General features: G+C 45.9%; 1 protein-coding gene across 1 annotated transcript in view; it reads left to right on the top strand.

Moving 5' to 3' along the window:
- Nucleotides 1–5260: 5260 nt before the first annotated feature.
- The window catches only part of LOC143817048 (guanylate cyclase soluble subunit beta-2-like), a 68661-nt gene continuing 49141 nt past the window's right edge, over nucleotides 5261–24780 (top strand). Inside the window, exons 1-2 of the mRNA XM_077298120.1 lie at nucleotides 5261–5354; nucleotides 8883–9043. Coding sequence (XP_077154235.1) covers nucleotides 8960–9043 — 84 coding nt within the window. The 5' untranslated portion in view covers nucleotides 5261–5354; nucleotides 8883–8959. The remainder of the gene's footprint in view (nucleotides 5355–8882; nucleotides 9044–24780) is intronic.

The raw sequence follows: 24780 nt of genomic DNA, 5'->3' as shown, positions 1-24780 counted from the left end.
CATGCGCAGCCGGAACTCCGCCCGCTCCTCCCCAGACATTACAATGGGGCAGCGGATGCGTTGAAAAACTGCATCCGCTGCCCCCGTTGTGCTTTTATTTCACAGCATGCGTCGGTACGTCGGGCCGACGCATGGCGACGTCCCCGTACCGACGCTAGTGTGAAAGTAGCCTAATCTAGTAGTAATCTGCTGCCATATTTACATGTACACATACAGTGAGCAGAGATCCCCGTTAGATTTTGTATACATTTCCGTCCATACATGTCATGGAGTGGTAAAGTACACAACCAAAAAGTGAAGCTGACTAACTGAAAAAGTTTTATCTTCATTCGCATAAAGGCAAAATAAAGTGAGTCACGCACTAATTTTAGATGTTTACATGGGATGAATCACTGTTGTTACCAGCCAACGCCGAGGGACTCTATATGATTACATCTTTGATAATGAAACCTGTTGTGAATTTGGATTCTGGGCTCCCCCGGTGGCCGCTTGTGGAATTGGACTTGTCATCCTCTTTCCTGTTTCACCTGATTCCATCAGTAGTGGGTGTCGCTATTTAAGCTCATTTCTCTGGTGGTTTCTTGCCGGTCAACAATGTTATCTGATGCCTCTCAGTGCTTGTTCCTGCTTCTAGACTACTACTAGATAAGTTGGACTTTTGTCCATGTTTTGTTTTGCCTATTTGTTCCAGTTCACAGCTGAAGTTTTGTTACTGTGTCTGGAAAGCTCTCGTCGATCAGGGATTGCTACTCTGGCGTTATGAGTTAATGCCAGAGTTTAAGGTAATCTCTGGATGGTGTTTTGTTAGTGTTTTTCTGCTGACCATGAAAGTATACTATCTGTCTTCTGCTATCTAGTAAGCGGACCTCAAATTTGCTAAGACTATTTTCCTGCTGCGTTTGTTGTTTCATCTGAACTCACCGTCATTATATGTGGGGGGCTACTGTCTTCTTTGGAATATTTCTCTAGAGGTGAGCCAGGTCTTATATTTCCCTCTGCTAGCTATTTAGGTCTTAGGCCAGAGCTGGGCATCTAGCGATAAATAGGAAATGCTACCTGGCTATTTCTAGTTGCGCGGCAGGCTTAGTTCATGGTCAGTATAGTTCCATCTTCCGAGAACTTGTCCCTCTATAGGCTTGCTATGATCTCTGCCTGCAGAGATCATGACAGTTTGACCGGCCCGTAAAGTGTTAAAGACCCAGGTTGAGAAAGGAGAGTTATAAGAAGTCTGCTGAAATTTTTTTTTTTTTTTTTCCTCCAGTCTGCCTTGCTGCAGTCTTTTCTCTCTCTCTCCTCCTAATCTCTGTATGCTCTGTGTGCACCTGACAATAATGGATCTCCAGAGTGTAACTGCGGGTTTGAATAATCTCATCACGAAAGTACAAAATTTACAAGATTTTGTGGTACATGCTCCGGTATCTGAGCCGAGAATTCCTTTACCGGAGTTCTTCACAGGGAATAGAGCTAGCTTCCAGAATTTCCGAAATAATTGTAAGCTTTATTTGTCCCTGAAGTCTCGTTCAGCTGGAGACCCTGCTCAGCAGGTTAGGATTGTGATTTCCTTGCTCAGGGGTGACCCTCAAGATTGGGCCTTCTCATTGCCAGCAGGGGATCCTGCGTTACGCGATGTGGATGCGTTTTTTCTGGCCTTGGGCTTGCTTTATGAGGAACCTCATTTGGAACTTCAGGCAGAAAAAACTTTGATGGCACTGTCCCAGGAGAAGACTCAGCGTTTTGCCAACCGTCATCGTCGTGTTGGTTCTCGGCTTTGTGTTGGAGATTTAGTGTGGTTGTCTTCTCGTTTTGTCCCTATGAGGGTCTCTTCTCCTAAGTTTAAACCTCGGTTCATCGGCCCTTATAGAATATTGGAGATTCTTAATCCTGTTTCTTTCCGTTTGGACCTCCCTGCGTCCTTTTCCATTCATAACGTTTTTCATCGGTCGTTATTGCGCAGGTATGAGGTACCTGTTGTACCTTCAGTTGAGCCTCCTGCTCCGGTGTTGGTTGAGGGTGAGTTGGAGTACGTTGTGGAGAAAATTTTGGACTCTCGTGTTTCCAGACGGAAACTCCAGTATCTGGTCAACTGGAAGGGTTACGGCCAGGAGGATAATTCTTGGGTCAATGCATCTGATGTTCATGCTTCTGATCTTGTTCGTGCCTTCCATAGGGCTCATCCTGGTCGCCCTGGTGGATCTGGTGAGGGTTCGGTGCCCCCTCCTTGAGGGGGGGGTACTGTTGTGAATTTGGATTCTGGGCTCCCCCGGTGGCCGCTTGTGGAATTGGACTTGTCATCCTCTTTCCTGTTTCACCTGATTCCATCAGTAGTGGGTGTCGCTATTTAAGCTCATTTCTCTGGTGGTTTCTTGCCGGTCAACAATGTTATCTGATGCCTCTCAGTGCTTGTTCCTGCTTCTAGACTACTACTAGATAAGTTGGACTTTTGTCCATGTTTTGTTTTGCCTATTTGTTCCAGTTCACAGCTGAAGTTTTGTTACTGTGTCTGGAAAGCTCTCGTCGATCAGGGATTGCTACTCTGGCGTTATGAGTTAATGCCAGAGTTTAAGGTAATCTCTGGATGGTGTTTTGTTAGTGTTTTTCTGCTGACCATGAAAGTATACTATCTGTCTTCTGCTATCTAGTAAGCGGACCTCAAATTTGCTAAGACTATTTTCCTGCTGCGTTTGTTGTTTCATCTGAACTCACCGTCATTATATGTGGGGGGCTACTGTCTTCTTTGGAATATTTCTCTAGAGGTGAGCCAGGTCTTATATTTCCCTCTGCTAGCTATTTAGGTCTTAGGCCAGAGCTGGGCATCTAGCGATAAATAGGAAATGCTACCTGGCTATTTCTAGTTGCGCGGCAGGCTTAGTTCATGGTCAGTATAGTTCCATCTTCCGAGAACTTGTCCCTCTATAGGCTTGCTATGATCTCTGCCTGCAGAGATCATGACAGAAACCCTTATTATATTTTATAAATGAATTTGCACGGCCATGAAATATTCCACTAAGTCTTACTGAATGAAGCGAATAAAATCTGAAGAGAAGAAAATATAACCATTCCAAGATCTATATTATTTAGTATCAAAATGTATTATTTTTTTGCAGCCAGACATTTTTTACTTTTTGATCCTAGATAGTGATGAGTGAGTATACTTGTTGCTCGGGTTTTCCTGAGCACGCTCGGGTGGTCTCCCAGTGTTTGTGACTGCTTGGAGATTTAGCTTTTATTGCCGCAGCTGCATGATTTACGGCTGCTAGCCAGCCTGAGTACATGTGGGGATTCCCTAGCAACCAGGCAACCCCCACATGTACTCAGGCTGGCTAGTAGCTGTAAGTCATGCAGCTGCCTAGACAAAAACTAAATCTCCGAGCACTAAAAAATAAATACTCGGAGGTCACCCAAACGTGCTCGGGAAAACCCGAGCAAGGAGTACACTCGCTCATCACTAATCCTAGACAATTAGCAGACTGCAGCAAAAAAAAATTCCAGTGTCCAAAATTCAATTCTGTGGTGACTAATTTCTACTCCTATCTTTAGAGCAAGAAATGTTATGCTTTTTGCAGCTCACACTTAGGGGTCATACCCATATGTGTGAAAAAAAGTTTCGATATCAGTACTGAAAATACAGACAAGTGTAATGCGAGTACAATCCAATTTTCACACCTAGCATCCGATTTATATCTGAATGCAGTACAATTTCTATCCGATTGCAATGCGCTTTTAACATGAACTTTTACATAGAGCAATTCTCTAAGTTATTTACACATCGTTTCCAAAGGAAATATTCTTCAAAACACACACACATATAGATAGATGAAAAGTCGGCAATTCATCTGCCGCGTACAGTAAAATCACAGCAGGAGCCGACAGAATAGAATATATGGATTACATACAGTATATACACATAGAATAGTTAGATATAAAGATGTCAGTCACATGTATCATTAGTGCAGTGCATGTGTAGCTTACTGTACATGTATTTAATTGATTAATAAATTATTATTTTTGTGAAAAAATGGTGTAGGCTCTCGCATAATTTTCTTAATCAGCAGAGGGAAAGCCGACGGCTGGGGGCAGATGTTTATAGCTTGGGAAGGGGGTAATACCTATGGAGCTTCCCAGGCTATTAATATCAACTCACAATTGTATACTTAACCTTTCCTGGCTATTAAAATGGGGACCCCCCAAAAAAGACATAGGGTCCCCTTATAATTAACAACCAGCAAAGGCAATGCAGACAGCTGCAGGCTGATATTAATAGCCTAGGAAAGGGGCCATTGATACTGCCCCCCTGCTAAAAACATCAGATCTCAGCCGCCATGTCATTATAAGTTGCCATAGCGATAGGGATGCCATAATAGGTAGCCATGACGATGATGATGTCATAATAGTTGCCGTGGTGATGATGTCACCATGGTTGCCATGGCGACGATTATGTCACAATGGGTTGTCATGACAACGATGATTACAATGGTTGCCATGGTGACGATGGCATAATGGTTGTCATGGCGATGATGTCATAATGGTTGCCATGGTGACAATGTTATAATGGGTTGCCATGGTGACGATGATGTCATAATAGGTTGCCATGATGATGATGACATAATGGTTGTCATGGCGATGATGTCATAATGGTTGCCATGGTGACAATGTTATAATGGGTTGCCATGGCGACAATGATGTCATAATGAGTTGCCATGGCGATAAAGATGCCATAATAGGTAGCCATGGTGATGATGTCATAATGGTTGCCATGGTGGTGACGATGACACGTTGGGTTGCCATGGTGACAATGATACAGCAATGGGCTGCCATGGCAATTACGATGCCATAATAGGTAGCCATGACCATGATGATGTCATAATGGTTGTCATGGCGATGATGATGTCATAATGGTTGTCATGGTGACAATATTATAATGGGTTGCCATGGCGACGATGACTAGGTTGCCATGATGTTGACATAATGGTTGTCATGGCGACAATGATGTCATAATGGTTGCCATGGTGATGATGATGTCACAATGAGTTGCCATGACAACGACGATGATAATGGTTGCCATGGCTACAATAATGTCATAATGGGTTGCCATGGCTACAAAGACACCATGATAGGTTACCATGACGAAGATGATGACATAATGGTTGTCATGGTTACAATTATGCCATAATTGTTGCCATAGCGACGGTACCATAATAGGTTGCCATGATAACGATGATGTCATAATGGAATGGGGGTCACTGGTGCAAGTGGTAGGGTGAGAAGATGCAAGGAGCCTGATTAATTATTTTTCTGCGACTGGTTCAAAATCAGAGAGTGAGCTAAATGCAGTGGGGGAAGGAGGACAGTACATGGTATGAGGGGATTGGGAGATCATTTCCGGTTGGATATGGTCAATTTTTTATTCGCTGTCCAGGGAGAACTTATGATGAAGGAGGACGTAATGATGGTTGAGATAGGATCTGGAGAAATGAGGTGTTGAATGAGCGCGTGGAGAGCTCCCTCATATGTACAGACATCGCAACTCATCTTACCCATATGCTGTGAAGCAGGGAACCTGCACCTTGGGTGAGATTGTTCCAATATATTAGCAGCGGATATAAGTGGCTTATTTTAAGAAATATAAATCACAGGTCACTTAGAAAGCACATGTTTAATGGTGCTTTACATTATGCTGGAGTCTAACGGCGCATAAAAGAAGCGCCTGAGAGTATTTGTATGTTTGTCTGTTATGTGTATTTGGTTAGTGTCAGTTTTATGAGTCTGAATGGCTCTTTTAAATAGATAAAATTAAAAGTTATATTTTATTATACCACAGCCCTACCTTGCTAAGTATATACTATTGAACTGATTGGTGGCACTAGATTATCGCTTTTTCCAGTGGTCTGAGGTCAAAGAGGGCCACTCAACCTCAGTCAGTCCTATTTATGTTTTTTCCCCTAAGTCCCCACCTATAACCTTTCATTTCCTCCCTACCTTTAGACCACTACCCCTTGGATCACCTTTCACCCCCTCCCCACCCCCATCTTCTCGCATATTGTCACTCCCTTTCTTCCAGGGTCATGTCAGCTTCCCCCTATCCCTGCGAAGGGTCCAACTGATACTTAATGGTTGCCATGGTAATGACGGTATCATAGCGGTTTGTCATGGTGACGACGCTTTAATAGTGGCTGCCATGGCAACGATGATGTCTTAATGAGATGCCATGGTGATCACAATGCCATAATAGGTTGCCATGATAACGATGGAATAATGGTTGTCATGGCGATGATGATGTCATAATGGTTGCCATGGCGAAAATGATGTCATAATAAGTTGCCATAGCGATAGTGATGCCATAATAGGTAGCCATGACGATGATGTCATAATGGTTGCTGTGGTGATGATGATATCACCATGGTTGCCATGGCGATGATGATGACACAATGGGTTGCCATGACAACGACGATGACAATGGTTGCCATGGTGACGATGATGTCACAATGGATTGCTATGGTGACAAAGATGACATAAAAGGTTGCCATTACGACTATGGCATAATGGTTGTCATGGCGATGATGATGTCATAATGGTTGCCATGGTGACAATGTTATAATGGGTTGCCATGGCGACAAATATGTCATAATAGGTTGCCATGATGATGATGACATAATGGTTGTCATGGTGACGATGATGTCCTAATGGTTGCCATGGTGACGATGCTGTCACAATGGTTGCCATGGCGATGATGATGTTCCAATGAGTTGCCATGACGACGACGATAACATAATGGTCGCCATGGTGATGATTGTGTCATAATTGTTGCCATGGCGACAATGATGCCATAATATGTAGCCATGGTGACGATGATGTCATAATGGTTGCCATGGCACGATGGGTTGCCATGGTGACAATGATACAACAATGGGTTGCCATGGCGATAATGATGCCATAATAGGTAGCCATGACGATGATGATGTCATAATGGGTGATGATGTCACAATGGTTGCCATGGCGACGATGTCACAATGGGTTTCGTCAATGATGTCATAATAGGTTGCCATGATGATGACATAATGGTTGTCATGGCGATGATGATGTCATAATGGTCGCCATGGCGAAAATGATGTCATAATAAGTTGCATGGCGATAGCAATGCCATAATAGGTAGCCATGATGACGATCGATGATGTCATAATGTTTGCCGTGGTGATGATGATGTCACAATGGCTGCCATGGCGACGATTATGTCTCAATGGGTTGCCATGACAACGACAATGACAATGGATGCCATGGCAACAATGATGTCATAATTTGTTGCCATGACGATGATGACATAATGGTTGTCATGGCGACGATGATGTTATAATAGTTGCCATGGCGAAAATGATGTCATAATAAGTTGCATGGCGATAGCAATGCCATATTAGGTAGTCATGATGACAATGATGTCATAATGGTTGCCGTGGTGATGATGTCACAATGGCTGCCATGGTGATGATGATGTCACAATGGGTTGCCATGAAGACGATGACAATGGTAGCCATGGCGATGTTGATGTCACAATGGATTGCCATGACGACGATGTCATAATAGGTTGCCATGGCGACGATGATGACATAATGGTTGTAATGGTGACGATGATGTCATAATGGTTGCCATGATGATGATGATGACATAATGGTTGCCGTGGTGATGATGATGTCACAATTGTTGCGATGGCGACGATGATGTCACAATGGATTGTCATGACGACAACGATACCATAATGGTCGCCATGATGATCATCATGTCATAATGGTTGCCATGGCGACAATAATGTCATAATGGGTTGCCATGGCGATAACGATGCCATAATAGGTAGCCATGATGACGATGATGTCATAATGATTGCCATGGTTACAATGGGTTGCCATGGTGACAATTATATAATAATAGGCTGTCACGGCAATGATGATGTCATAATAGGTTGTCATGGCAACATTGATGTCATAAAAGGTTTCCATGATGACGATGATGACATAATTGTTGCCATGATGACGTTGATATCATAATTGGATGCCATGGTGACGATGATGTAATAGTAGCTGCCATGGCGACGATGATGTCATAAATGGTTGTCATGGCGATTATGTCATAATGATTGCCATGGCGATGACGATGTCATAATTGGTTACCATGGCTACAAAGACACCATCATAGGTTTCCATGATGAAGATGATGACATAATGGTTGTCATGGTTACAATTATGTCATAATGGTTGCCATGGCGACGATGATGTTCCAATGAGTTGCCATGACGACGATGACAATGGTTGCCATTGTGACGATGATGGGAATTTGTCTCCAGTTTTTTTCCACCACATGCGAGAGCAGCATGATGCAGGGGCAGAAATCCACATTCCAGTTATTTGTCAGTTACTGAGCTGCCTGCTGTGGTTTTGATAAAACCATTGACTTCTCTGCTGCAGATTTACCAGTTGTCTGAATGCTGAGCTCTGTATAACCCCGCTAACACATCTCTCATTGGCAGCTTTCTGTGTACATTATTCATAGGCTGAAAGCTGCCAATCAGTGGTGGGACAGAACTCATGAGTATGAGAGAAATAAATGGCAGCAGGGTTAGTAGTCCGTTAGTGATAATTACCTGCCCATACACAGTGTACACAGAGCTCAGCATTCAGAGAACTGGCAGATGTGCAGCAGGTAAAACCGTGGTGTTATCAAAACTACAGCAAGCAGCTCAGTAAGTGACACATCGCTAGAATTAGGGTTTCTATCCCTACATTATGCTGCTCTCATAGTAGGTGAAAAACGCCTGGTGACAGATTCCTTTTAAGATAACAGTTGTTCACTCCTTTTTGTGTATTTCTGTTCACTGTATGCTATTATTTGGTTCACAGACGTATCTGAGGAAGAAGTGCTTAAGTTATTTGGAGCTTATTTCTTCTCCTTCTGTAAGCAGTCTGGATACGATCGAATGTTACGAAGTTTGGGAGGGAATCTAACGGAGTTTATTGAGAATCTTGACGCTCTTCATAGCTACCTGACGCTTTCTTATAAGGTAATTCCTTACATAATATTCTGCCATGGCAAATGACATGATGCTGTGATGGCTGACAGTTAAGAAGGGACTGGTTCCCGTAAAATTTCACAAGTTATAAGTGTTAGATTACTGCCGATAGAGTTTGTATCCAGGGATTTATTTTGATTTTCATAAATGTTGTAAGGACTGAATATTTTCCCTGAATACAGATGTCATTTTGTCTCGCTCTGGATAAACACAGTTGGATTATAGACAGACCTTCACTGGTCTAAGCCATACCCGGTTTCCGTTTTTTTTTTGTTTTTTTTTCCCCCCCTTCTTCCAAGAGCTCTAACTTATTTTTCTGGCCATGCGAGGGCTTGTTTTTTGCGGGATGAGTTTTACTTTTGAATGACACCATTGATTTTACCATACAGTGTACTGGAAAACGACAGAAAAATTACAAAAAAAAAAAAGTGCAATCCCACAATTGCTTTTTGGATTCTTTATTTATCTTATTCACTATATGACTGACCTGGTAATATGATTCCCCAGGTCAGTATGAATATGCAGATACCAAACATGTATAGCTTTTGTTTGTTTTTTGGTGGTGAAAAAAAATTGGAAATAAAAAAAAAAGGGTTTGTTTTTGTAACCTTTCTTTTAAGAACTGTAATGTTTTCATTCTTTGTGATCTGGGGCTGGGTAATGGCCTATTGTTTGCGCCCTGAGCTGACATTTTTATTGATACCATCTTGGGGTAGATGCAATAAGAGGCGATCAAAATATTGTATTTTATTGCAATGTTGTGGCGATAAAAAAAACCAAAAAACACAATTCTGGGGTTTTGATTTTTTGATCGTTACGCCATTTACTGATCGGATTAATTTATTTTTTGTTTTCATAGATTGGACATTTCCGAACTCAGCGATACCAAATATGTGTATTTTTTAAAATTGTTTTATTTTCAATGGGGCAAAATGTAGGTGATTTGAACTTTGTGCTTTTTTTATTTTTTCATATATTTCAAAGCTTTTTTTTTCTTTTTTTTTTCTTTATTAAATAGTCCCCATAGGAGACTTGAAGCTGCAATCATCTGATCGCCTTCAGCCCTGCTATGTATAGCAGAAATCGTGCTCTCCAATGAATGCCAACGTTCACATGAGTATCATAATGATAAGCACAGGGGGTTTCTGCAGACTCCTGGCTGTCAAGATAACCCATCGGCGCCCCAGTTAGCGCATGCTAAATCCCTCTGCCAGCCATCAAGTGCGGGGAAAGATGTGGGATCAGCGTACAAGTCCACATCAATGTACATGCATGTCAACGGTAGTGAAGGGGTTAATTGGGGATTTGATTTGTACCCCTTCACTGTGGGAGCTGCGGCAAATAGATACTGCTTGACAATCGCATGGGCAGACGCTGACAACAGCCGCGTTCAAATGCGGGTGTTTGTTCTATATGAGAGATGACACCCTCCTGTGATACCCAAGATTAGTGCTAGCACCGATCGTGGGCATTTAACCCCTCTGATGCTGCCATCAGTAGTGACAGCGACATCGATGGGCATTGCAAAGTGAGCTCCATCTCTGCCCCCATCGGCAAAATGTCACACGCCTCCTTCCTGCCTGTGAGATGCTGAGCTAATGCCCGGCAATGTAAAAGCATTGCAGAGTATTACATCAGCAATCAGGGCAGAGAAAGATGATGTCCCATCCTGGAACAAGGTAAAAAAAAAAGGTGGAATAAAAATCGATCAAAAAGTCAAATGTACATAAAAATGGTATCTCTGAAAACATCATCTTGTCCGGTAAAAAAACAGCCACTATACAGGTCAGTCAGCGGAAAAATAAAAAAGTTATAGCTTTGAGAATAAAGCGATGAAAAAATAATTATTTTTTCTATTAAATAGTTTTTATTGTGTAAAAGCGCCAAAACATTAAAAAACTACATAAATGTGGCATCGCTCTAATCGTACTGACCCGAAGGATAAAGCTGTCTTATCAATTTTACCACACGCGAATGACATAAAAAACCCTAAAAACAATTCCTGAATTGCTGTTTTTTTTCATTCTGCCTCCCAAAAATCGGAATAGAAAACAATCAAAAATGTTATGTTCCCAGAAAATGGTACCCTCAAAAAATAAGCCCTCACGTGACTCTGTCAGCTGAAAAATGGGAATATTATAGCTATTTAAACATGGAGATGCAAATAAAAAGCATATTTTAGTGTGTGACAGCAGCCAAACATAAAAAAAAAAAAATAAAGCTGGTATCGCTGTAAATCGCACTGAGCAGAAGAATAAAGTTGTCTAAACACTTGTACTACACAAGGAACGGTGTAAAAAATAAATACAACCAATTCTTCACCTGCTGTTGATTTGTTTATTCTGCCTCCTAAAGATCACAGTAAGGCTAGGTGCATATTTATCCTGCAATCTACACCAAGCGCTTACATCGGGGTTTCCTTTTAAATATCTGAAATATGTGATTCAGATGGAACCTCTGGCGAAAGATACCCAAAAATGAGGCAGATGGAGGCACTGTGGACTGTTGTGAATTTGGATTCTGGGCTCCCCCGGTGGCTACTGGTGGAATTGAACTGGTGTCTTCATCTTCTCTGTTCACCTGTTCCCATCAAGATGTGGGAGTCGCTATATAACCTTGCTGCTCTGTTAGTTGCTTGCCGGTCAACAATGTTATCAGAAGCCTCTCTGTGCTTGTTCCTGCTCCTAGACAACTACTAGATAAGTTGGACTCTTGTCCATGTTTGTTTTTGCATTTTGTTCCAGTTCACAGCTGTAGTTTCGTTACTGTGTCTGGAAAGCTCTTGTGAACGGGAATTGCCACTCTGGTGTTATGAGTTAATGCCAGAGTTTTAAAGTAATTTCTGGATGGTGTTTTTTGATAGGGTTTTCAGCTGACCATGAAAGTGTCCTTTCTGTCTTCTGCTATGTAGTAAGTGGACCTCAAATTTGCTAAACCTATTTTCATACTACGTTTGTTATTTCATCTCAACTCACCGCCAATACATGTGGGGGGCCTCTGTCTCCTTTCGGGGTATTTCTCTAGAGGTGAGCTAGGACTAAGATTTTCCTCTGCTAGCTTTATTTAGTCCTCCGGCTGGGCTGGGCATCTAGAATCAACGTAGGCATGCTACCCGGCCACTGCTAGTTGTGCGTTAGGTTTAGTTCATGGTCAGCTCAGTTCCCATCTTCCAAGAGCTAGTTCCTATATATGCTGATGCTATGTTCTCTTGCCATTGAGATCATGACAGTTTGACCGGCCCGCAAAGTGTTAATTGTTTGGGCTGAAGCAGGAGAAAAAGAAGTGTTGAAGGGAAATTTTTTTTTTTTTTCCCCTCAGAGTTTTGCTGCCTAGCCCTTAATTGCTGTCTAGCTGCTTCTTACCTCCTCTTAACCCTTGAATGGCTCTGTGTCCACCTGTTTGTAATGGATCTTCAGAGTGTAACTGCAGGTTTGAATATTCTCGCCACGAAGGTACAAAATTTGCAAGATTTTGTTTGTCATGCACCTGTATCTGAGCCGAGAATTCCTTTGCCGGAATTTTTCTCGGGGAATAGATCCGGGTTTCAGAATTTTCGAAATAATTGCAAATTATTTTTGTCTCTGAAATCTCGCTCTGCCGGAGACCCTGCACAGCAGGTCAGGATTGTGATTTCCTTGCTCCGGGGCGACCCTCAAGACTGGGCTTTTTCATTGACACCAGGAGATCCTGCGTTGCTCAATGTGGATGCGTTTTTTCTGGCCTTGGGGTTGCTTTATGACGAACCTCATTTGGAGCTTCAGGCAGAAAAAACTTTGATGTCCCTATCTCAGGGGCAAGATGAAGCGGAAATTTACTGCCAAAGATTCCGTAAATGGTCTGTGCTTACTCAGTGGAATGAGTGCGCCCTGGCGGCGACTTTCAGAGAGGGTCTCTCTGATGCCATTAAGGATGTTATGGTGGGGTTCCCTGTGCCTGCGGGTCTGAATGAGTCCATGACAATGGCTATTCAGATCGATAGGCGTTTGCGGGAGCGCAAACCAGTGCACCATCTGGCGGTGTCCACTGAGAAGTCGCCAGAGAGTATGCAGTGTGATAGAATTCTGTCCCGAAGCGAGCGGCAGAATTTTAGACGGAAAAATGGGTTGTGTTTCTATTGTGGTGATTCTACTCATGTTATATCAGCATGCTCTAAGCGCACTAAAAAGCTTGGTAAATCTGTTTCCATTTGCACCTTACCGTCTAAATTTATTCTATCTGTGACCCTGATTTGCTCTTTGTCATCTATTACCACGGACGCCTATGTCGACTCTGGCGCCGCTTTGAGTCTTATGGATTGGTCCTTTGCCAAACGCTGTGGGTATGATTTAGAGCCTTTGGAGACTCCTATTCCTCTGAAGGGGATTGACTCCACCCCATTGGCTAATAATAAACCACAATACTGGACACAAGTAACTATGCGTATTAATCCGGATCACCAGGAGATTATTCGCTTTCTGGTGCTGTATAATCTACATGATGATTTGGTGCTAGGATTGCCTTGGCTGCAATCTCACAACCCAGTCCTCGACTGGAGAGCTATGTCTGTGTTGAGTTGGGGATGTAAGGGGGCTCATGGGGATGTACCTGTGGTTTCCATTTCATCATCCATTCCCTCTGAAATTCCTGAGTTCCTGTCTGACTATCGTGACGTCTTTGAAGAATCCAAGCTTGGTTCGTTACCTCCGCACCGAGAGTGTGATTGTGCCATAGATTTAATCCCGGGTAGTAAATACCCAAAGGGTCGGTTATTTAATCTGTCTGTGCCTGAACATGCTGCTATGCGAGAATATATAAAGGAGTCCTTGGAAAAGGGACATATTCGTCCATCGTCATCTCCCTTAGGAGCCGGTTTTTTCTTTGTGTCAAAAAAAGACGGCTCTTTGAGACCATGTATTGATTATCGGCTTTTGAATAAAATCACTGTTAAATATCAATACCCATTGCCGTTGCTGACTGATTTGTTTGCTCGCATAAAGGGGGCCAAGTGGTTCTCTAAGATTGACCTTCGTGGGGCGTATAATTTGGTGCGAATCAGGCAGGGGGATGAGTGGAAAACCGCATTTAATACGCCCGAGGGACACTTTGAGTATTTAGTGATGCCTTTTGGTCTTTCTAATGCTCCGTCAGTTTTCCAGTCCTTTATGCATGATATTTTTCGCGATTATTTGGATAAATTTATGATTGTGTATCTGGATGATATTCTGATTTTTTCGGATGACTGGGACTCTCATGTCCAGCAAGTCAGGAGGGTTTTTCAGGTTTTGCGGTCTAATTCTTTGTGTGTGAAGGGTTCTAAGTGTGTTTTTGGGGTACAGAGGATTTCCTTTTTGGGATATATTTTTTCCCCCTCTTCCATTGAAATGGATCCTGTCAAGGTTCAAGCTATTTGTGATTGGACGCAGCCCTCTTCTCTTAAGAGTCTTCAGAAATTTTTGGGCTTTGCTAACTTTTATCGTCGATTTATTGCTGGTTTTTCGGATATTGCTAAGCCATTGACCGATTTGACTAAGAAGGGTGCTGATGTTGCTGATTGGTCCCCTGATGCTGTGGAGGCCTTTCGGGAGCTTAAGCGCCGTTTTTCCTCTGCCCCTGTGTTGCGTCAGCCTGATGTTGCTCTACCTTTTCAGGTTGAGGTCGACGCTTCTGAGATCGGAGCTGGGGCAGTGTTGTCGCAGAAAAGTTCTGACTGCTCCGTGATGAGGCCTTGTGCCTTCTTTTCCCGTAAATTTTCGCCCGCTGAGCGGAATTATGATGTTGGGAATCGGGAGCTTTTGGCCATGAAGTGGGCTTTTGAGGAGTGGCGCCATTGGCTTGAGGGGGCCAGACATCAGGTGGTGGTATTGACTGACCACAAAAATTTGATTTATCTTGAGACCGCCAGGCGCCTGAATCCTAGACAGGCGCGCTGGTCATTATTTTTCTCTCGGTTTAATTTTGTGGTGTCATACCTACCGGGTTCTAAGAATGTTAAGGCGGATGCCCTTTCTAGGAGTTTTGAGCCTGACTCGCCTGGTAACTCTGAGCCCACAGGTATCCTTAAGGATGGAGTGGTATTGTCAGCCGTTTCTCCAGACCTGCGGCGGGCCTTGCAGGAGTTTCAGGCGGAGAGACCTGATCGTTGCCCACCTGATAAACTGTTTGTTCCTGATGATTGGACCAGTAGAGTCATCTCTGAGGTTCATTCTTCTGCGTTGGCAGGTCATCCTGGCATTTTTGGTACCAGGGATTTGGTGGCAAGGTCCTTCTGGTGGCCTTCCCTGTCACGAGATGTGCGAGGCTTTGTGCAGTCTTGTGACGTTTGTGCTCGGGCCAAGCCTTGTTGTTCTCGGGCTAGTGGATTATTGTTGCCCTTGCCTATTCCTAAGAGGCCTTGGACGCACATCTCGATGGATTTTATTTCAGATCTGCCTGTTTCTCAGAAGATGTCTGTCATCTGGGTGGTGTGTGACCGTTTTTCTAAGATGGTCCATTTGGTTCCTCTGCCCAAGTTACCTTCTTCTTCCGAGTTGGTTCCTCTGTTTTTTCAAAATGTTGTTCGTTTGCATGGTATTCCTGAGAATATCGTTTCTGACAGAGGGACCCAATTCGTGTCTAGATTTTGGCGGGCATTCTGTGCTAGGATGGGCATAGATTTATCTTTTTCGTCCGCTTTCCATCCTCAGACGAATGGCCAGACCGAGCGGATTAATCAGACCCTGGAGACATATCTGAGGTGTTTTGTGTCTGCTGACCAGGATGATTGGGTTGCTTTTTTGCCATTGGCGGAGTTCGCTCTCAATAATCGGGCCAGCTCTGCCACTTTGGTGTCCCCGTTTTTCTGTAATTCGGGGTTTCATCCTCGATTTTCCTCTGGTCAGGTGGAATCTTCGGATTGTCCTGGAGTGGATGCTGTGGTGGAGAGATTGCATCAGATCTGGGGGCAGGTGGTGGACAATTTGAGGTTGTCCCAGGAGAAGACTCAGCTTTTTGCCAACCGCCACCGTCGTGTTGGTCCTCGGCTTTCTGTTGGGGATTTGGTGTGGTTGTCTTCTCGTTTTGTCCCTATGAGGGTCTCTTCTCCTAAGTTTAAGCCTCGGTTTATCGGCCCGTATAAGATATTGGAGATTCTTAACCCTGTTTCCTTCCGTTTGGACCTCCCTGCATCCTTTTCTATTCATAACGTTTTTCATCGGTCATTATTGCGCAGGTATGAGGTACCGGTTGTGCCTTCCGTTGAGCCTCCTGCTCCGGTGTTGGTTGAGGGTGAGTTGGAGTACGTTGTGGAGAAAATCTTGGACTCTCGTGTTTCCAGACGGAGACTCCAGTATCTGGTCAAGTGGAAGGGATACGGCCAGGAGGATAATTCTTGGGTGAATGCATCTGATGTTCATGCCTCCGATCTGGTTCGTGCCTTTCATAGGGCCCATCCTGATCGCCCTGGTGGTTCTGGTGAGGGTTCGGTGCCCCCTCCTTGAGGGGGGGGTACTGTTGTGAATTTGGATTCTGGGCTCCCCCGGTGGCTACTGGTGGAATTGAACTGGTGTCTTCATCTTCTCTGTTCACCTGTTCCCATCAAGATGTGGGAGTCGCTATATAACCTTGCTGCTCTGTTAGTTGCTTGCCGGTCAACAATGTTATCAGAAGCCTCTCTGTGCTTGTTCCTGCTCCTAGACAACTACTAGATAAGTTGGACTCTTGTCCATGTTTGTTTTTGCATTTTGTTCCAGTTCACAGCTGTAGTTTCGTTACTGTGTCTGGAAAGCTCTTGTGAACGGGAATTGCCACTCTGGTGTTATGAGTTAATGCCAGAGTTTTAAAGTAATTTCTGGATGGTGTTTTTTGATAGGGTTTTCAGCTGACCATGAAAGTGTCCTTTCTGTCTTCTGCTATGTAGTAAGTGGACCTCAAATTTGCTAAACCTATTTTCATACTACGTTTGTTATTTCATCTCAACTCACCGCCAATACATGTGGGGGGCCTCTGTCTCCTTTCGGGGTATTTCTCTAGAGGTGAGCTAGGACTAAGATTTTCCTCTGCTAGCTTTATTTAGTCCTCCGGCTGGGCTGGGCATCTAGAATCAACGTAGGCATGCTACCCGGCCACTGCTAGTTGTGCGTTAGGTTTAGTTCATGGTCAGCTCAGTTCCCATCTTCCAAGAGCTAGTTCCTATATATGCTGATGCTATGTTCTCTTGCCATTGAGATCATGACAGTGGACTCTGTCTGACCTGTGATCCGGTGGTTTCTGTCTTTTTAGGTGTGCATAAAAGTGCCGTCGGCCACAGTTTTGTGGACTTCTGAAGAATACAATGCTGAACAGAGGCCAGACAGAGTCCAGAGTAACACTGCTGCTTCATTAAAGTGAATTTCTCCCTCTGGGGTTTCATCTGAATCATGTCAGAAACCCCTTTATAAGTGCTCAGTAATGAAAACTCGTTGCTCGGGTTTTCCCGAGCACGCTCGGGTGGTCTCCGAGTATTTGTTAGTGCTCGGAGATTTCGTTTTCCTTGCCTCAGCTGCATGATTTGCGGCTACTAGACAGCTTGATTACATGTGAGGATTCCCTAGCATCCAGGCATCCCCACATGTACTCAGGCTGGCTAGCAACTGTAAATCATGCAGCTGGGTCAGCAAAAAACCCGAGCAACGAGTATATGGAGCGCCCCCACTGTCGCAGGGCCGAGGGGCACCCAGTACCGGGCCGCTACGTCTCAGTTCTGGGGTTGTCACGGTGGCTGGGCCCGGTCCGTGACCCTGCTGAGGGGCGTCCAGTGAAAGTTGAGAATGTGATGAGGTTGTGGTGCGGTGCAGGTCGCAGTAAATAACGAGGACACCAGGTTGCAGTCTCTTTACCTCTTTACTGAAGGCCTCAGGATCCTCAGTCCGGAATACGGTTAACCAGGCTGCGGGAGTCCGGCCGGTCCGATGGAATCTCCAGAGTTCCCTTTGCAGGTGGAAATCTGTGCCTACCTTCTAGCGCTTGTGTGTTGTGGTCCTCCCCTGCTGTGCTTGCGGGATAGTCCCCACAACTGTTGTGTCTGTTTCTGAAGTTCCCTCACAACTCGATTTTGATGTTCTCCTTCGTCCCCCCAGATGATATGGCTAGGACGCACCTGTATGACGGGTAGGCTCGGAGCTCTTCCGGGACCCTAGTGTCGCCCCTCTCCAACTGTTGCCCCCTATGTCTTCTTAGGTGATTTGAGTGAGACAGCCCACCTATAACTGACTGTCCTGCCGTAGGTTTGAAGTAAGGCCTGGAGCTCAATACTTCCTCGGCGTTTCCGGCCACTGGCTACGCGCCTCAGTAGGATGTTGCCTCGTCTTACCGCACGACTCCTACTGGTGTTTCTCCTTGTTGTGTTAATCTCGTTTCTCACTCAGCACAATAAACCTCGCTTCTTGTCCTTTCTTGGGGTACCGCTGCGATGAAGTGCAGGCGCGGTCCCGTAACGTTCTTTCCTGTTCGCTAGGCCTCTGTCAGGATCCCACCCCTGACAGGGACCCCCCCTGAATCTTCCCCTGCAACACCCTCTGCCACAGGATGTTGCCTGGTTCCAACCCAGTCAGCTTCTGACTAACTTCCTATCTAACCCCCAGTTTTACCAGATTGTGAGGAGTGGCCTAATACATAGCACCCTTAGCTCCCCCTGGAGGCCAGACTGTGAAGTGTATTGGTGTCTGTGATACCTGGTCAGGTGAACTCCTTCAGTGCCATCAGACGTACCATAGCCCCCCTTAGTGGCGGAGCATCAGTACTGCAACAACCAGGACTCTGGGGCGCTGCACTCCCCCCCGGTTAAACCCAGTACTCCTGGACTGGGAAGAAAACAACAATACATGTCAGCAAAAAGACATACAATTTCGAAATGCAATAACAAGTAAACTTGAACAGAGCTTCCCTTTATGGGAGGTGAGGACACTTGAACGTTACAAACATAGTTAAATATTTTAAATAACATACTATAAATAACTTCTCTTACCCAACCGGGTATTCTACTTAGTGCAATTTCTGAACAATAATTTAACATTGCCTTTAAGGACGTACACACTGAATCCACTAAAGACCTTCTTATAAAACACTATAAGGCTAATCAACTTTTTTCATTTTCCACCTTTACATCTGCAGGACCGCCTGTCTATCTGCCCCAGGCCTACTGCCTCTCGTTCTGTTGCAGGACCGCCCCTTTCTGCCCGGGCCTACTGCCTTTCTGCTACTATACACAGTATAGAACTTATCAACCTTCTCTCAGTTCAAGATCACTGAGCCATCTCTGTATGGCTCCTAGGAGGACTCACCGACTAACCCCGTACGGGTTGTAGCAGCAAGAAAACACATAGGAAAACAAACAGTTAACTATATACAAATGATGAGGCATTCTTGCTTAGGCTACGTTCACATTTGCGTTGTGCGCCGCAGCGTCGTCGCCGCAACGCACAACGCAAACAAAAACGCAGTTGCGTTTTGAACAAAAAATGCAGCGTTTTGTGCCGCATGCGCCCCCCCAAAGTCTATACAATGTTTTGCTTTTTTTTTTGGAAACGCATGCGTCGTACAACGCACCACGACGCAAGTACTTGCGTTGTCTGCGTTGTCAATACAAGTGAATAGGAAAAAAGGCGCATCGACGACGCAAAAACGACGCAAACACGACGCATGCGTTTTTTAAAAAGTCTGCGCCGCAAAAAAAATGCAACATGTTGCGTTTGCCGCGCCCTGACAGGTGCGCCCTAACGCCGCATGCGGCGTACAACGCACCAAAACGCATGACAACACATGTACATGCGGCGCCATGCGGCCCCAATGTTAAAGATAGGGCCGCACGACGCATGCGTTTTGTTGCGGCGACGACGCTGCGGCGCACAACGCAAATGTGAACGTAGCCTTACTCAGTTTCTGGCTGGGCAGGAGGCGGCCCCCTCCCGGGCCTCACCGGACAAACGGGTCGTGATGGTGTAGCAAAGACCGGTCCCAGTAACGATAGGATCCCTTGTTGGGACACCCTCCTCGCTCATGGGTGAACACGACCCGTAGCGACACGGTGGGTCTGAATCTCCTGGGGTTCCGCGGGGGCAGGTTCCGACACCTTCCCTGCAGGAGGCTCGTCTTCCAACGTTCCGGCAGCGGCCTGGAGTGCGACGCACCGCTGGACGCCCCGAGCTATCCAGCCAACCTCCCTCCTCCACCGGGTGTAAGTCACTGCGTCTCCGAGCTCCAGGTCGCGACCGTACCTTCCCCCGCAGGGTTCCACCTCTTCCCGATCCACACAGACCTGCAGTGGCTCTCCAATTTCTTGTATAACTTCCCGGGAGTTGAAGAACACCACCACACCCCAATGTGACGGGAGAACCTCCTCGACTTCCGTCAGGTCGATCTGGGCCGCAGGCTGGGGTCTATTCCTCCACGCTGTCATCAGGCGCCGCAGATGTTCTGCCTCCGGCAGGATCCTCAGGCCCTGCGCCTGCAGCCCGCACTCTGCCGCGGCCGGGATGGAGGAAGCAGGGGAAACCGGAGTTAGGCGGACCTCCGTAGGCTGGCCCAGCCGAGCGGTCACACGAGCATCGGCCTCCCGGCGGCATGCTATCTGCCGGGCCACGGCTGCGGCCACACACTCCTCAGACGGCGGCCAGTTGGGTCTGCCCGTCGGTAGCTCCGTAAGGGCCAGTCCCTGCAACGATGGCGCGTCTGGGGCTGTGTCGGGTGGTGCAGCCTCATGCTGGGTCGGGTCGTCCCCACGCGGTGCTCCCGGCGTTGCCATCTTTGCTTCCTCTCCAGTGTCTTCTTCTCGCGGTCTCTTTCGTGGGCGGCCCCGTCTCCATGGTCTCCACCCTCCAAAGAGGATGAGAAGGCGGACCTCGGCTGCTGACGGACACGTCCTCAGGATGCAAAAATGTTTAAACTGGGCAGCCATTGCCTTTCGCGCTCTTCAGCTGGTCCACGCCTACTCCACGCCCCTCTTCTTCTCCTGCGCTCTCCTCAGCGCTGTAATGGCGGCGGTTTTTGGCGGCAAGTGGCAATGCACAGTCTTGGCAATAAGTCACAGTCCAAACACAGTAAATCACAGTTCCAAGGCACACATGACTTGATTCTTCAGGCTTAAGTAGATCCTGTTCATGACGCCAAGTTGGAGTGCCCCCACTGTCGCAGGGCCGAGGGGCACCCGGTACCGGGCCGCTACATCTCGGTTCTGGGGTTGTCACGGTGGCTGGGCCCGGTCCGTGACCCTGCTGAGGGGCGTCCAGTGAAAGTTGAGAATGTGATGAGGTTGTGGTGCGGTGCAGGTCGCAGTAAATAACGAGGACACCAGGTTGCAGTCTCTTTACCTCTTTACTGAAGGCCTCAGGATCCTCAGTCCGGAATACGGTTAACCGGGCTGCGGGAGTCCGGCCGGTCCGATGGCACCTCCAGAGTTCCCTTTGCAGGTGGAAATCTGTGCCTACCTTCTAGCGCTTGTGTAGTGTGGTCCTCCCTTGCTGTGCTTACGGGATAGTCCCCACAACTGTTGTGTCTGTTTCTGAAGTTCCCTCACAACTCGATTTTGATGTTCTTCTTCGTCCCCCCAGATGATATGGCTAGGACGCACCCGTATGACGGGTAGGCTCGGAGCTCTTCCAGGACCCTAGTGTCACCCCTCTCCAACTGTTGCCCCCTATGTCTTCTTAGGTGATTTGAGTGAGACAGCCCGCCTATAACTGACTGTCCTGCCGTAGGTTTGAAGTAAGGCCTGGAGCTCAATACTTCCTCGGCGTTTCCGGCCACCGGCTACGCGCCTCAGTAGGATGTTGCCTCGTCTTACAGCATGACTCCTACTGATGTTTCTCCTTGTTGCGTTGATCTTGTTTCTCACTCAGCACAATAAACTTCGCTTCTTGTCCTTTCTTGGGGTACCGCCGTGATGAAGTGCAGGTGCGGTCCCGTAACGTTCTTTCCTGTTCGCTAGGCCTCTGTCAGGATCCCACCCCTGACAGGGACCCCCCTGAATCTTCCCCTGCAACACCCTCTGCCACAGGATGTTGCCTGGTTCCAACCCAGTCAGCTTCTGACTAACTTCCTATCTAACCCCCAGTTTTACCAGATTGTGAGGAGTGGCCTAATACATAGCACCCTTAGCTCCCACTGGAGGCCAGACTGTGAAGTGTATTGGTGTCTGTGATACCTGGTCAGGTGAACTCCTTTAGTGCCATCAGACGTACCATAGCCCCCCTTAGCGGCGGAGCATCAGTACTGCAACGACCAGGACTCTGGGGCGCTGCATATACTCGCTCATCACTAGTGCTCAGCATAGAGCGACGGATAAATATTATCCCAAACATTATGTAAAATGTTTGCAATGAAAGCTTCAACTCAATCCACAAAAAAAGCAAGTCTCTATGCAGGTCCATAATCTGAAACAGAAATATAGTGGGCTTCCAAGTTACTGGTAGTACAAAGGCTCAGGAAAAGCGCTATGGCTCCTTGCCTACCAAAAGAAATTCAGCAAATTCTGTGCTCTCAAATCCAAATGTCCCCTCCTTTCTGAGTCCTAGAGTGTGCTTAAATGACATTTAGCATCCACATGTTTGGCGATAACAGCCCACCTAATTTACAGGTGCTTGTCTCCAAAAGCATGACCTGGGCACCGCAACATACTGGGCATTGCAACTTACTGAGTACTACAACGGCAATTTGCACTTTTCGCTCAGCAACATCCACTACTGCTTGTTTCTGGAAAACATCCATGGAGTCAAAAATCATCACTGCACCTAAAGATAAATTCTCAAAGGGGTATAATTTGGAGGGGGCGGGACTCTGCTCTAGCAATTAGGGGCTCTGTATATGGAGTCTGCAAACTATTCTAGGAAAATCTGCGCTCCCCGACCACTGGGCGGCTGTTGTGAATTTACCTTTTGGCTCCCTCTAGTGGCTACTAGTGATTTTACTCTGGGTATGTCATTCATCCCTTGTATGCTCACCTGGGTCGTTAGGTCAGGGGTGTTGCCATATAAGCTCCCTGGACCTTCAGTTCAATGCCTGGCAACGTTGATATCAGAACTAATCTGTAGTGCTCTGGTCTTCTGATCCTGGTTCCTGCTTGATTAAGCTAAGTCTGCTTTCTTGCTTTTTGCTATTTGTTTTTGTTTGCATTTTTGTCCAGCTTGTATATAATCTGTTTCCTGACCTTGCTGGAAGCTCTAGGGTGGCTGGTGTTCTCCCCCCGGGCCGTTAGACGGTTCGGGGGTTCTTGAATCTCCAGCGTGGATTTTGATAGGGTTTTTGTTGACCATATAAGTTATCTTACTACATTCTGCTATTAGTAAAGTGGGCCTCTCTTTGCTAAAATCTAGTTCATCTCTGTGTTTGTCATTTCCTCTTACCTCACCGTTATTATTTGTGGGGGGCTACTATCCTACTTTTGGGGTCTATTCTCTGGAGGCAAGAGAGGTCTTTGTTTTCCTCTTCTAGGGTTAGTTAGTCCTCCGGCTGGCGCGAGACATCTAGCGACCAACGTAGGCATGTTCCCGGCTACTGCTAGTGTTGGCGTTAGGAGTAGATATATGGTCAACCCAGTTACCACTGCCCTATGAGCTGGATTTTTGTACGTCGCAGACTTACTTGTTTCTCTGAGACCCTCGCCATTGGGGTCATAACAGTTTGCCAGGCCAGAATTAAATGTTAAATGCATTGCAGAAGCGGGATTATAAGAAAGAAAGTTCTGAGGTTTTTTTTCTCTCTCTCATTTTTTTTTCTTTTCCCCTTTACCTCTGAGTGGCTTGTGTTTGCTGCAGACATGAATGTCCAGACCTTGATTACAAGTGTGGACCAGCTTGCTGCTCGTGTGCAGGGCATACAAGATTATGTTATCAGAAGTCCTATGTCAGAACCTAAGATACCGATTCCTGAACCGTTTTCCGGAGACCGATTTAAATTTAGAAATTTCAGGAATAATTGTAAATTGTTTTTGTCCCTGAAACCCTGTTCATCTGGAGACTCCGCTCAGCAAGTAAAAATTGTTATTTCTTTTTTACGGGGCGACCCTCAGGATTGGGCCTTCTCGCTGGCGCCAGGAGATCCGGCATTGGCTGACATTGATGCGTTTTTTCTGGCGCTCGGTTTGCTTTATGAGGAACCCAATCTTGAGATTCAGGCAGAAAAGGCCTTGCTGGCTATGTCTCAGGGCCAGGACGAGGCTGAAGTGTATTGCCAAAAATTTCGGAAATGGTCCGTGCTGACCCAGTGGAACGAGTGTGCATTGGCTGCTAATTTTAGAAATGGCCTTTCTGAAGCCATTAAGAATGTGATGGTGGGTTTTCCCATTCCCACAGGTCTGAATGATTCTATGGCCCTGGCTATTCAAATCGACCGGCGGTTGCGGGAGCGCAAAACCGCTAATTCCCTCATGGTGTTGTCTGAACAGACACCTGATTTAATGCAATGTGATAGAATCCTGACTAGAAATGAGCGGAAAATTCATAGACGCCGGAATGGCTTGTGTTACTACTGTGGTGATTCTGCACATGTTATCTCAGCATGCTCTAAACGTCTTACTAAGGTTGTTAGTCCGGTCGCCATTGGTAATTTGCAACCTAAATTTATTCTATCTGTAACTTTGATTTGCTCACTGTCATCGTATCCTGTCATGGCGTTTGTGGACTCGGGTGCTGCTCTGAGCCTTATGGATCTGTCATTTGCCAAGCGCTGCGGATTTGTTCTTGAGCCATTGGAAAATCCTATCCCTCTTAGGGGTATTGATTCTACGCCATTGGCAAAAAATA

This window comes from Ranitomeya variabilis, chromosome 3 (assembly GCF_051348905.1).
Source record: "Ranitomeya variabilis isolate aRanVar5 chromosome 3, aRanVar5.hap1, whole genome shotgun sequence".
Lineage (NCBI taxonomy): Eukaryota > Metazoa > Chordata > Amphibia > Anura > Dendrobatidae > Ranitomeya > Ranitomeya variabilis.
Note: the sequence above shows the minus strand (reverse complement) of the source record. Positions and strands in the feature narration are given on the sequence as shown.